Genomic DNA, 14,851 nt, shown 5'->3' on the forward strand with positions numbered 1-14,851 from the left:
GAGAAGGACATGTTGAAGTGATTTTCCTTCGTCTGATAAAGGCATCTACAAAACATACAGCTAGCACCGTACTTTAAGGCTGAAAGACTAACTGCTTTTACCTAAAATGAGGAACAAGGTAAGAATACAGTAGACCTAAACAATAACAGAGGAAAAGAGAACAATTTTTATGAAGCCATCATAAGCCTGACTAGGAAACCTGACTAAGATATTACAAGAAAAGAAAATTTCATCAACATAAAATCAAACATCCTTAATATAAGCAAACTGAATTTAGCAATATACAAAGACAACAACGCATCATGACCAAATGGGCTTATCCCAGGAACGCAAAGTTGGTTTAATATTTGAAAATCAATCAATGTAATGTACCATAAAGAAAAGAAAAAATCCCCATATGATCATCTCATTAGATGCAGAATCCAGATCTCTTCATGATATAAGCTTTCAGCAAATAAGGAGTACAGAGGTGTGCAAAGGATTGACTCAGCAGGCCTGGTGTTCAAGCTCCACACATTCCACGGAAAAACCTGGCCTTTGGCTCCTGGGAGAGAACTTTAAGCTCTTGGAATATCCTGCAGACAGATGGGATTCTTTGTATGCCTGGGACCATTCTATGTGGTTTATGTTAGCATTGTGATTTGTGATAGAGGTCTTTGGCTACTGTATCAGTTTGTACAAGTTATTGAGTTAACAATGCCTGCTACATGAGCATTCCAATTCAGCACTCCATGTGCCTGACCCCCAAAGAAAACCCTTTGAACAGGCTCAGGAGAGCTTCTATGACAGGCAGTATTCCACTCATAGTGATACACTGTCGCTGGGAGATCTATCTGTACTCCTCCACTGGCAAAGAACAACTGGAAGCTGACACCTCGTCTCTCCTGGGTGGTTCTGAAAGTTTGAAAGGTTTCTCCAAGTTTGAAGGAAGTTCTTCTGTGGGTGAAATGCCATCAAACAGCACTGTATGCTACAGAGAGATCTTTCCCTAAGGGAGAGTCTGCTGATGTGGCAAGCTTTGTCACTGTTGTATTTCATGAAATTGCCACAGCATCCCAAACAACCTTCAGCAACTGCCACCCTCATCCATCAGCACCATCAACACTGAGGCAGGACTCTCTACCAGCAAAAACGCTATGATTCACCAAACGCCCAGATGATTATTAGCATTTTTTAGCAATAAAACATTTTTAAATTAAGGTATGCACATTGTTCTTTTAGACATAATGCTACTGCACACTTAATGGCCTACTGTATAGTGCAAACACGACTTATAGGCCACTCACTTCACTGTGACATCTGCTTTATCGATGTACCTGGAGCCAAACCTGCAATCCCTCTGAGGTATGCCTGTGCTTCTGTCATGCCCCAACAAAGGCTCCAGATAGAAAGAAGACATTTTTGATATATAATATCAAAGTACTATAATTTCAAATGAGCTTTCAGACTAAAAGCCACTCAGGCACGAGTACTATGTACTGCAACAGAGCCAACGATATCTCACTGCCTTGACCAAACATTACTCAGTAGCTCACTCAGCAGATACTGGGCATCTGCTACATCCTAGTGATTTTCTAAGCTAGTGCTACTCAGAGTATGGTCCATGGACTGTATCAGACCACATTCTGGTTGTTACTGGTCTGCTATGTGGTAAGTACAAAAATAAAGAGTATTTAGAAACACTTATAGCAATCTGACGTTATCATCAACCAGTGGTCTCATCTCGCTGGACAGCACACACACAAGCTCAGGTGTTTTTCTAAGACTCCTGTGGTGAGTTACTTATGGCATAAGGTGTGAACCTGTCAGGTGCAGAATACACATCAGTCCATGATGGACTATAAAAAAAACACAATCAAGAAGTGGTCCTTTACCTTAAGGTACCTGTTCTAAGCTAGGGGTCAACACACTCTTTCTGTAAAGAGCTAGATGCGAAATATTTTAGGCTTCATAGATCTGTCACATATTCTTTTTATCCTTTTTGTTTTGTTTGTTTGAGGCTAAATATTTTAGGCTTTGTAGCCTCTGTCTCATATTCTTCTTCTTTTATCTTTTTTTGTTTGTTTTACAAATCTTTACAAGTATAGAAACAATGCTTAGCTTAAAGACTGCACAATATAGGCCAAGGGCTAGATTTGGCCAATAGGTGATAGTTTGCTCATCCCTTTTCTAGGGAAAGAACAAGAAGACCCCTGTTTCAGCTAGTGAATAAGACAAAATTAATGCTATGGACCTAATTTCACACTCTGACCTTTTTTTTTTTTGTTTGTTTGTTTATTTTTCCTCATCTTTATCATTATCATGATGGTTAATTATTGGCAACATTTATTGACCTCTTACTATATGTAGAATGGGCTAGGGGCTGCAGATAAAGAGAGGTAAAAATGCAATTCCACCTTCACCAAGCTTACAATCTATTTGAGGTGAAAAGACTCAATAATACGTGATGATAAAAGTATACATTCTTCAAGCACCAAATAAGTAAAGCGATAGTAGGTATTATTAAAAGAACCAATGTTTTCCTAAAAAGGAGGAAGAAGAGAGACAAAACACAGCAAAATTTTGATGTTCAGCTAAGTATGTTGACTCATGCCTATAATCCTAGCACTATGGCAGGCCAAGGCAGGTGTATTGCCTGAGCTCAGGAGTTTGAGATCAGACTTAGCAAGAACGTGCCCAAGAGTCTAATGTTGCTGTGAGTGGTGAGGCCATGGTGAGTAGTGAGGCCATAGCACTCTACCATGGGCATCAAAGCAAGACTCTGTCTAAAAAAAAAAAAAAAAAAAAAAAATTTTTTTTTGGATTGTCTGTACCAACATAAGGGAGTAAGTAATAAGTAACTCAAGATCATATCCTTGGCCATAGGGTCAAGGCAGTATTTCCTAAAGTGTGTCTGCCAGGTGTTTCAAAAGAAAGGTCTCCATGGGAACAGTCCTCCTGCTCCCTCTTAGAAAGATATGATTAAGGCACAGTGGTGACATAACGACTTTGAGACTTTATTGACCTCTTACTATATGTAGAATGGGTTAGGGGCTGTGGATAAAAGGTAAAAGATGCAATCTTTTCAGTTATCTGAACAATGCTTCTCAAGCTTGGACTTTTTTCAAGTAAACTTTATTAAGGTCACCAGGATTTTCTTGGAGTATCTTAAGAAATTCTCACTTGTGTTACCTTTTAGAATTTACAGTGCATGGGCTAATGTTCTGGTAATTAACCTACAGTCTCTAGTGAAAAATTGTCAATTCCTAATAAAGTACTGATAGATGACATAAAAAAAATTAATTAAACTACACTGGTAAACCCTGAAAGTGCTATGAACTTTTCCAACCTGGTTGTTTTGTAATCTAACCAATGTTAGAAGAAACCATTATCTTTTAGACTATTAAGTTTTCTTCTATTTAAATCTCCCTCCAGACACAGAAACAGCCCATAATTTCTACTACTAAGAACATCATTGTACTAGTTCAAGTGATGACTTGGGGTGATGGCCCAAATCCAGCAGACTTTAAAGCAAGCTTAGCTATGGAGAGAAGCAGGCTCAGATGCCCCACCACCACATGCTCCAGAGAAGGGAGAAACAGCCATTTGGAGAGAAAGGCCTTATATTGTAAGTTTGGATTAGTCCTTGGGCTTCTAATTTATTATGCCTTCAAAAAGAAAATCCTCTGAGCCAGTAGAAAAGAATATCAGAAGTTACTCTTGATTTCCAGACTGTACCTTAAACCTCTACTCTAGGAAAAGCCCATGATATACAACCTGGTTGGTTACATTCTGGAAAGGAAAAATGTTTCTGATTAATTCAGATGGTTTTTAATTAGTATATAGCCCAGAGGACATCTGATGGTTATTCCAACATAAATCTTACCAAATATTACTGCTTTAGGTTGGTAACAGGGGTAAGAGAGCATATTTCAAGCTCCTTGGGGATGAAAGGGCCATTTGTGCCCAATGTTGTACCTGATACTAGCCTACGATCTTCCCTTGTAGAGCTAATGAGCCAGCACTGAGCCAGCACTGAGCAACCATGCCCCATTCATTTCTTATTTTGTCTAAGAACTACTAATTGAGGACTTACTTTGTGGCAGACTCTGAGCAAGAAACTGGGACCAGATGCAGTGAGGACAGAGCATGGTGGTTCATGCCTGTAGTCCTAGCACTCTGGGAGATTGAGGCAGGAGAATTGCTTGAGGTCAGGAGCGCAAGCCCAGCCTCAGCAAGAGCGAGACCCTGTCTCTGCAAAAAATTAGCCTGGCATGGTGATGGGAGCCTGTAGTTCCAACTACTAGGGAGACCGAAGCAGGGGGATTGCTTGAGTCCAGGAGTTTGAGATTGTAGTGAGCTATGATACTATTGGACTTTACCCTGGGCAACAGAGTTAAATCCTGTCTCAATAAATAAATAAATAAATAAATAGATACAGTTGCTCCTCCCTTCAAAGGACTCCCAGTATTTTTTATTGTTTTTGAGATAGAGTCTCACTTTGCTGCTCTAGGTAAAGTGCCATGGCATCATAGTTCATAGCAACCTCAAACTCTTAGCCTCAAGCCATTCTCTTGCCTCAGACTACAGGGGCCCTCTGCAATACCCAGCTATTTTCAGAGACAGGGTCTCACTCTTGCTCAGGCTGCTCTCAAACTCCTGATCTCAGGCAATCCACCTGACTTGGCCTCCCAGAGTGCTAGGATTACAGGCATGAGCCACCACACACGGCCAGGACTCCCAGTCTTACTGCAGGAAAAAGAGACCCCAGTAACAGTTATAATATTCCTCATATCCAGCTTGAGGAAACCTGCAGCAGGTGCCACTGTTCAGATACTCAAACATCTACAAGATGGGTGAAAATAGCTATATTTTATCATCTACTATCATTTTAAGAAAACATAGTCATGGTGGGAAAAATGCAGACAGATCAGCTGAGGCTATTTCCTGCTTAATGAACAAAACATTTTACTCAGTTTGGAATAAGAACCCTTTGGTATAGTAGGTTAATATGATAGCATCATTCTATGAAAATAAAATCCAGCAGAGAATATCTTTATTCCTATACTTTTAAAAGATTCAAACAATCAGGCTGCTCCTCAGACTGAGGTGGTGTCAGGGACACACATGCCAGCAGCAGCTTGTTGGTGCGCATGGGTCACACCTGACCACAAGGTGCAGGGAACCCACTGAGACAGGAGTGGGGAGAGACTGCACAGAGAAGTCACGTGCTAACGGGGGTGGAAAGAAGAACCAGTTAGTTTGCCAGGTGAATGGGGCAGATGGGTGTGTGGGAAGCAGAGAATCAAGTCTAAGTGAAAAGCATTCTGGGCAGAGAAGGCACAAGAGCATCCCGTGACAAGGCCTCTTTAGGACAAAAAAGTAGTTGTGTATGGCCTGTCCAGAACCTAAGTAACTAAGAAACTAAGGCTGTGGCCCAGGCATCCCAGGCCTTGAATGCTATGTGATGTTTAGCCTTTATAAGACATGGGAAGACAGGGAGTGACAAAAATACACATATATCTTAGGCAGATTATCTTCTGCCTAAAGGTGAGGAGAGAACTACAAGGAGAAAGCTGGGCTGCATCGTGAAAGGTCCCAGAGTCATGTCTCTCAGAGTAATTGGCACAGGTGGCTATATGGCAGGAGATAAGGCTGTGTTTCACTGTCTAAATGGGAACAACTCTCACCAACTGATTGTAATTTGTATTTTAGTCAAAACCTCTTCTGAGAACCAGGAACTGAGGAGGTAGCAACAAAAGTCTCTTCCTTTCCTCAGGGTAACCAGGGGGCCTCAAGTGTCATAATGAAGGAGAAATTTGCTTCTGTCCCCTGGGGATTGTGAGGCCCAGAGAGACCCTCATGCCATCTGATGGTAAACCACACATCTCCAGAGTTTTGTTTTCTCCTCTTTGAAATGCTTGGGGCCAGCGGGTCACAATGCACCTCAGACTGTCAATTCACACTCCGCCCTTCCGTGCTGTCTCTTTAACCCACCTGCTCAGATATTTCCAACAGCTGACACCAATCCCACTGCTGGGGAAACCTGCTCCAATTACCCTGAGGTTCAAATCTTAGACCAGCGGGGATGTTGGACAGTTAAGCCAAATTACTGAGTCCCAAATTCCTTATTTGTACAATGGGATACTAATATTTATTACAATAAGGTGGCTTTGAGGATTAAATGAAATAAATTAATATATTGCCTAGCATAGGGTAAGTGCTTACTGGTAGATAATAGCACAGGTTATCATTTATTAACTCATTATAAGTGTTTTACTTATAGTTGACTCATTTTGTTCTTACAACAACCCTATAAGGTCACTAAATTTTCCAAAATTTTATAGGCGAAGAAAGTAAGGCATAGAAAAGCAATGTTCAAAGTCACATAGTTTGGCTCAGCACCTGTAGCTTAGCGGTTGGGGTGCCAGCCACATACACTGGAGCTGGTGGGTTTGAACCCAGCCCGGGCCTGTCAAACAACAATGACAGCTACAACCAAAAAATAGCCAGGTGTTGTGGCAGGAGCCTGTAGTCCCAGCTACTTGGGAGGCTGAGGCAAGAGAATTACTTAAGCTCCAGAGTTTGAGGCTGCTGTGAGCTGTGACACCACGGCACTCCAGTGAGGGTGACAAAGTGAGACTGTCTCAAAAAAAAAAAAAAAAAGACAAAGTCACACAGCTTGTACACAGCAAAGCCAGGACTTGTGATCAGACTGCCTGGCTGAGGTATCTGAGCTCTCAACACTGTGCCAACTGACTGTACCATTTCCCTGCTACAGAGTCACTCATTTCAACATATCCTGTTTAATTTGGCTAATTTTTCATGTTTAGTAGCAACACAGCCTGCCTCAAAGCTCCCTGAGAAAGAGTCTTTATCAATGGCCTCTCTCAAACTTACCCCTCAGTGCACTAAATAATAAATAGTGACTATCAATATTTGCTGATGGATCACTCGACTGATCTATTTTCATCTTCCAGGAATGCTTCTACTTGTTGGCATTTGTGATTTCAAATCTGTTTCACAAGTGTGTGGGGAAGACTTTACATGGCAAACCTGAGAATGTTGACTGTGGAAAGGCTTACTTGCAAGACTGACCCTTGCCTAGTGTCTGAGAACTTGAACTTTGGGAGAGTTCACATCATCCTAACTGATAGGAACCGCTCAAAGTGTTGCCCAAGGCGGAAGACTTGCTTTCCTTCTGGAGTTTGGTGGGTGCCAGGTCGATGGTGCCTTTATGACCAGCCCTCGATACATCCTTGGGCAGTGAGTTGCTAATGAGGGAACAATACTGCATATGTTGTCCCTGTCACATGCTATGCAGCCCCACTGGGAGAGGACCCACAATAGCCCCTGCCTGATTCCCTCTCGATGCTGCCCAGCATGCCTTTTCCCTGTGTACCCTTTCAGTGCATGACAAGCCGCAGCCAGGAGGACTGTGTGCTGAATGCTGTGAGGCCTCCTGATTCACCAGTACTGTAAGAATCAAGAAAATGTGTCCTGAACCAGTCATCTGGTGCTATTTTCTGAAAGAACCTATTAGGATTTGAGCCTGGACACAGCTTTCTCTTGTTCACTGATGATTGAATCTCCAAGCTGGCTGAGTAGCTGCAGGGGAGGTGACCACAAGGACACAGCTCCTGTGCTCTAGGAGCTCGCATCCAGCCCAGGAGGGGAGACAGGCCGGTGAGGACACAGGCTGGCCCTGTTGCTTCCTGCCTGTGTGGTCTTAGACAAGTCATTTAAGCTGCTGGAGAGCTAGCGTCCTCAGGTGCCTGCTCCAAGTGGGTGGCAGGGCTGGAGTGCAGCACACACCCAGAGCACATGGCATCTAGCAGGTCTCTGTCATGGGGGAGGGGGAAACACTGCTGAAGAAATGAGCAGAGCCTCACAAGGACATGGTGGCTGTGCCCTAGTTCTCTCCTGAGGAGCACACTTTCACAGGTAACAAGGGGGCTGGGAGATAAAGAGATGGAGGTTAAAGTGGCTCAGAGTGTAGCAGCCTCACAGGGCTACCAGGAGACCAAATGGGCAAGAGCACAGATGTGCTTTTGTTCTGGACCAGCAGCCAGGGCTCAAACCCTGGCGCTGGCACCTTCAGACTGTGAGGCCCTGTGTGAGTTACCAAACTTCCTAGGCCTCAGTTTCCCTGTTGGTAAAATGAGGTGGTAACAGCATCTGCCTCATGGGGGCGGCTATGGGCTGAGAAAGTGGCTGGCACAATGCCTGGCACACAGTAAGTGTTCCATACACACCAGCCATGGCATTTGTGAAGAAAGTCAAGCATGGCATAACCACTACATACAATAGGTGCACTGTGAACTTTAGCTGCTATGGTTATTACTGTTATTAAGAAAAACCAATGGAGGCAATACTTACAATCTTTTCTTATCCACCACTCTTTTAACTCGGATGGCTCTTTGTTCTGAGTAAAGTTTACACACTCCTGTTATAGGGGAAAATACCAGAAAAGATACCATTTAAATTGGCTTCACAGGCAAAGGTATCATTTAATATAATGAGGCACTATAGTCTTTAGCTAGCAAAGGTAACTTCTGTACCACATCTACTGTGAAATGCCACATTTGGCCTTTAAGAGAAAATGAAATACTTTTTAAGTAATCTTCAATGAAATCCAAAACAGCTGTCCTGTGCTCCTTCACTTGCTGGGAGTGTATCTCCTTGTGGGCTGTAACAGAAAAGGAAAACATTCAGGTCTTTGTACGCAATTATTCCATAGCTAACAGTTATTAGCTTCCTTAGAACAGCTTCTTTGTTGAAAATACGCTTAAAAACATAGCTATAAAATGTGTCAGGGTCAAGTGAGATTTAAAGAATTGAAAATTCTTGTAAGAGTAAAAGATTAAAAACTTGTAGAAAACTGCAGTCACAAAAATGTATGGTTCATTACCATACTTGGAGACAACACCTGATGAAATGGGACCAATCTACAGCAACAACATCCAAGGCTCAAGCTGACCTTCAAAGAGCATGTTTAAATCACAATTCAATCACATACTCCTCCCTGCTTGAGCTGCAAGTTTTCCAGTTTGGAGCACATTATCCTCCCCCCCGGACACCAAGCCAAACTCTCCTCCTCCAGAAAACCTTCCATGACTCCTAGCCGCAAGGATGCTTCCCTTCTGGGAACTACCTCACAAAAGTCTGGTAAAAAACACCTAACAGACCTAAAGTTGATGCCACTTGCTTTGTTAAGAGGGCTCCATGAGAGACTGCCTGCCTGCTAGTACTTCACATGAAGTACTCAACCACAGCCCTGATAGTGCCTATTACACATGAAGAAACTGAGGCTGGGAGACAGCAAGCAGCCCAAGGTCACCTGGTTTCATACTGAATTGCTGGTTTTATTAATGTTCTCGGTATCTCAACAAACATTATGCACTTCAGGATAGTGGGCATGATTTATGTCTTTACCATAGGGTTGCTTAACCCGAGATTCACCGGGGGTGGCAGGGCCTCCTTGAAATCACACACAACAATTATGTGTGTGTGTGTGTGTATATATATTTTTGTAGCAAGAATGTCTATACCTTTCCAAACAAAAGTCAGTGTCACGAGCACAATAGGAACTGACAACTTTGAGTTCTATATTCTATTTAATGTACTCTACATCTGCCTAAGCAAACTTAAAAAGAATCAACAGAGAGACATAACTTGGGAAGCCATTTCAGTGTCTCGGTGAGAAGTGAACATCAATGGCAGAGAGGTGGTAACAACCCCCTCCTGCCACACACATGGTTCTAAGTGTGCTGTAGGAGCTTCCCCTTATCCTCCTAAAAACTCTCAGACACGCATCCCATAATCGTCTGAATTTCACAGATGAAGAAACTGAGGTCCAGGGAGTTTAGGTACTTTGCCCAGGGCCACATGGCTAGAATGTGCAGAGCTGGGGTGCACACCTAAGCAGCCCTGACTCCAGAGCCTTCCTCCTAGCCTCAGAGGTAGGATAAAGTCTACTTCAACACTAAGTAGAAAGCTCAGGATCCTTCTCCATTCTTCTCCAGGAGCCATCAGCCCCACCCCACCAAACGCCACACAGAATACAGGCACACACACATTCGATTTGTTTTCTCCGTCCCTGGCTCCTTGGTAAATATTTTGTTGTTTGGAAAGGCCATTTCCATCTCCCTCGTCTGAACCTCCCAATTGTTTAACTGGACTAATGGCCTTTCATTACTTTTAATAGACTAGATTAAAACTGTGATCAGTGAAGGAACGGTTTTAACGTTGTAAGACCTAACTCTTAACAACATAGGAAGGAACTATAACTGGTTGTGCCGCCTGACTCTGCTGACTACTTGATATAGTCGTGGTTGTCAGTGTGTGTCTTTCAGAGCACTTTACCTTCTGCTCTCAGTTGCTGAATTGCTTCAGAACAGGTCCTCATGAATATCTGAGCATCCTGGTCTATCTGGTCTCGTTCTGTGTCTGTCATCCTCCCATATTCAGATACGATATGGCTAACGAGAGAGAAAAAGAAGAGACATCAACAAATGACATCAGAACCTAGTCTGGGTGGGTGGGGAGGGAAGAAAAGGCTCCTTGATATAGTGACATTTAAGCTGAGGCTTGAAGGATGAGGAAGAACTGGCCCAGCTAAGAAGGAAATGATCTAGATAGCAGAACCAACACACACACATACGAAGGCTGTGAGGTAGAAAAGTCTTCTTGAATAGATGTAACTGAAACAGGTGAAAAGAGGAGAGGGAGAGTGGGAGGGAGAGGGAGAGGAAGGACAGGAGGGGAGAGGGGGAAGGGGGAGGAGCAGTGGGGAAGGGAGGGGGCGAGAAGGGCAAGGAAGAGGAGAGCAGGGGAGGGGAAGGGAAGGGGAAGGGAATGGGAAGGGAAAGGGGAGAGGAGGAGAGAGGACGGGAAGAGAGGAGACAGGGAGGGAGAGGAAGGGAAGGGAGGAGATAAGGAGAGAGAGGAAGGAGGGAGCTGGAGCGCACGGACTCATCACAAATGAGAGCAGTGGCTCGGCACCCATAGCTCAGTGAGTAGAGCACTAGCCACATACATAAAGGATGGTGAGTTCAAGGCCGGCCCTGGCCTGCTAAACAGCAATGACAACTGCATCAAAAAACAGCTGGGCATTGTGGCAGGTGCCTATAGTCCTAGTTACTTGGGAGGCTGAGGCAAGAGAATGGCTTAAGCTCAAGAGTTTGAGATTGCTGTGAGCTGTAATGCCACAGCATTCTACCAAGGGTGACATAGTGAGACTCTGTCTCAAAAAAAAAAAGAAAGAGCAGGTGCCCTCACCCAGTCACCTTAGAAGCTCAACCCCCATGGGCTGTCAATGGAGAATAACACAGGGACACAATCTGCATGCTCTTGAGATGTATGTAAAAAGCCATTTTAGGCTGCTATTTTTCAATATTCACAAATAGTCTTCAAAACTATCAATAAAAGAGCTTTGAGAAACAAATATCATTTTCTCTAATACTGAATTAAACAATCCTACAGTTCCTGAGCTACTAAGGGGACTCACTCTGTGACCTTGCTCAACTTGATTTGAGCATCACCCGCCCGAGGTAGAAGGTACTTGACAGAATACCCAGACTCAAACTCACCATTTTCCCCTCCCCCCAGCCAGGCTGGCCACCCACCCTCACCGAGAATAAAAAGCAAAGTCCCACTGGCCTCCAAGCACCGCTGTCCCCTCATTTCGTGCATATCCTCACTCCCACGATGGTGGCCTCTTTTCTGTCCCCCTAACCAGCCAAGCAAACTCCTACCTCAGCCGAACTGTTTCCCGGGCTGGTGTCCATTCCTTCTCTTCATTCCACCTGTGCTCAGAGGCTGGCTCAGGGTGGACAGCTTCCTCTCACTGCCCTGTAGCGCTCGCCCAGCACTGGTCCTCAGCACCCCTGCTGGTTAGCAGGTGACCATCTCCCTGCTCCAAGGCTGCCCTTCTGCCTTCCTTGTTCTGTGATATGGGAGCTGGCCTCTCCAATCCTCCTGCCACTCTGCTACTATCTATCCCTTAACCTGCTTTTTTCCCTTTATCCCACTTACTATTCCCCGACAGAGTAAACATCTATCTCTTCCAATGCAAGCTTAAGGAAAGTAGGGACTTTCTCTTGCTCATTTTTGCTTCCCAATACCTAAAATGGTGTCTGGCACATAGTAGGTGTACTAACGTTAGCTGAGCACTTAGCAGATGTCAGATACTACCAGATTTTCAGAGTATTTTACATATATTCACTCACTTACATCCTGGACTACTGTATATCAGGCACTGGGCCAGGGGCTGTGGGTTCAAAGTTGAATAAAGTTCATTCCTGATCCCCGCAGAAGGAACCAAACTACAAGGGAAGCTGCACAGAAACAGGAGTGCAGGGACATGGGGGAATGCTACTGGTCGGGAAGCTGATGGTGGGACCCCATGTGGGGAGTGGTCAGTTTGTGCAGAAAGGTGCTAGGCAGGCAGAGAGGAAGGCACTCCACATAGAGGACAGTGGCAGAAGAACAGGAACAGATTCCCGACTTGTATGGTTAGAATGGTTAGAATGACCACATGTTGTTCGGTCCACTCCAGGGCACCTCTAGGAGTGGGATGGCGGCGGGGGACAGGGGGATGTCACAGGCTGGTCCCATGAGCACCACAGCAGCTGGCCGTGGCCCTTGAGGCTCCCTGGGGTCCTTCAAGAGGACAGCACATCCTGGGCTCATGGTTAGGGTGTGCACTGTTTGTCAAATGAATGTGGAGGTCTGAGTAGGACAACTACTTTCCCCTACTCCCACCTTTCAAGGATGAACACAAGAGCCTTCTGCCTCCCACATGCCAAGCAGCAGTTAGCTCTGCAGCTGACAGCAACTGGGTGTCCTCCGATTCAATTCAATTCCTACACCACTTACCTAGAGATAGCATGGGGTCCCCTACAGTGAGGACTCAGTCCCACACCTCTGTCTCCATAGGTGTTTTACTCAGCTTCTAACCAACTGGCTCAAAATTGGGGATCCCAGGACCTCCTCCTCAGGTTTGGTTAATTTGCTAAGACTGGCTCATAGAACTCAAGAAATGTAACTCACTTATATTTACCAATTTATTATAAAAGTTTTTACAAGGGAGAGGCAAGATGGCCTATAGGTACCAGCCTCTGACAGAAGCTCCTGTCCAGAGGGAAGGATACAGTCTAGAAAACATCCAACAGAGTCGAAGACTGGGAGCCCAGCCGAGAGAGAAGAGTGATACTGGGACGACACCTCTGCGGAGGCAAGCGGCGACTCCTAGAAAGCAATCTACAGGTACATAATATACCCCAAAGGAAAAGTGTCCGTCCTCTCCCCCAAGAAAGTTGTGCTTTTCCTTTGTTTTATCTTCAACCGCTCCTCTGAGTCTCCTACAGGCGATGGATAAACTGAGGACCTATTATCTCATGCCACAAGTGAGAGCTACTGACAGTGGGGTCTATTCCCCTGGAGGGACCCCAGTGAGACCCCAAACACCCTCTCCCAGGCAGAAAAGTGAAACTGGCATTCGCACTGCCATTTCGAATTTCCAGTCCACCCTTTCCTCCTTGCCTGGAGAAACAGTAAGAGGAGACCCAGGAGCAACGTCCCCCCACCCCTGCGGGACCAAGCCCTGGCCCCAGTCCTGCACTGGGAGAAGTGCTTGAGCCACGCATGCTCTGCGTGGACTGATCCCACCAGCCAGGGCATCCTGCACCAGGCCGCCTTTCTAGCTGCTGTGCCCGCTTTCCAGGGGCTCACCACCAGCGCATGCCCAGGACTGAGTCCCACCAGCCAGTGTGTCCTGCAACTGGCCGCCTGCCCAGCTGCTGTCCCCGCTCCCCAGGGGCTCCCTGGTGGCATGCACCAAGGACTGATCCACCCAGCCAGCGCATCCCCCACGGTTGCTAGCCCTGCTCCTGATCTATCCAGCTAGCACACCCCCTGTGCAGCTGCTTGCCTGTTACTGTCCCCACTCCTTGGGGGCTCCCCAGTGGCTCTCAACAAGGATTGATCCATCCAACTAGCACATCCCCTGCGGCTGCCTGCAGGTTGCTCCCCCGCCCCCCTGGGGCTCTGGCATTCTAGGCCCAGTCAGAGAACTGTAAAAGGACGGCCAGTTGAGAGGGAACCACACTGGAGCGGTGATATCCTAAGGCGAAGAGCAACAGCCGCAGCAGAAGGAACAATAAGCCTTACACTCCTGAGGCTTTTCTGGGTAGACACACCCTGTCTCTCTAGACAACCAGAAGAAGCCACCGGCAGAACGGTTTTAGGGACTGTCTTTGAAAGGTGCAAATTCAGCATGGGGTGGAATCAGCGGAAAAACTCTGGTAACCAGAACAACCAGAGTAGATCAACCCCCCTCCCCCCGTAAGGAAGGATGGGGCAGATGCAATTGAAGATCCCTTCCATAAACAGATGGCTGAGATGTCAGAAATTGAGTTCAGAATCTGGATAGTGAATAAGATCAACAGAATGGAGGAAAGGAAGGAACTAGAATTTCAAATTATTCAAAAGCTGTCTCAAGAATTCAATGATTTCAAAGATAAAATGACCAAAGACTACAACACCCTGAAGCAAGAGGTTGCAGCCCTCAAAGATCTGAAAAGTAAGGTTGAATGCCTCAGTCAGAGAATGGAGCAAGCAGAAGAAAGGATCTCTGAAACTGAAGACAAAGATTTTGAATGTGCCCAAGCATGCAAAAATGAAGACAAATGGAGAGCAAAAATGGATCACTTGCTCAGAGAGCTCTGGGATAATTCAAAGAAAACTAATATTTGCCTTATAGGAATCCCTGAAGGTGACAAAGTTGCTTCACAAAACACAGAGGCTCTTCTTCATGAAATTATGAAAGAGAACTTTCCAGACATGCCAAGAGATTCTGAAATTCAGATAG

At 45.2% G+C, this 14,851-nt stretch overlaps 1 protein-coding gene across 1 annotated transcript in view; it reads right to left on the bottom strand.

The window, feature by feature from the left end:
* The window catches only part of STX18 (syntaxin 18), a 143,953-nt gene that overhangs the window by 33,690 nt on the left and 95,412 nt on the right, over nucleotides 1–14,851 (bottom strand). The window contains exons 3-5 of the mRNA XM_003800188.3: nucleotides 10,345–10,460; nucleotides 8,591–8,668; nucleotides 8,359–8,425 (exon numbers count right to left, since the gene is read on the bottom strand). Of these exons, the coding sequence (XP_003800236.1) occupies nucleotides 8,359–8,425; nucleotides 8,591–8,668; nucleotides 10,345–10,460 (261 nt within the window). The remainder of the gene's footprint in view (nucleotides 1–8,358; nucleotides 8,426–8,590; nucleotides 8,669–10,344; nucleotides 10,461–14,851) is intronic.

Source organism: Otolemur garnettii, unplaced genomic scaffold, assembly GCF_000181295.1.
Source record: "Otolemur garnettii isolate 467f Iridium unplaced genomic scaffold, OtoGar3 scaffold00171, whole genome shotgun sequence".
Taxonomy (NCBI): Eukaryota; Metazoa; Chordata; class Mammalia; order Primates; family Galagidae; genus Otolemur; species Otolemur garnettii.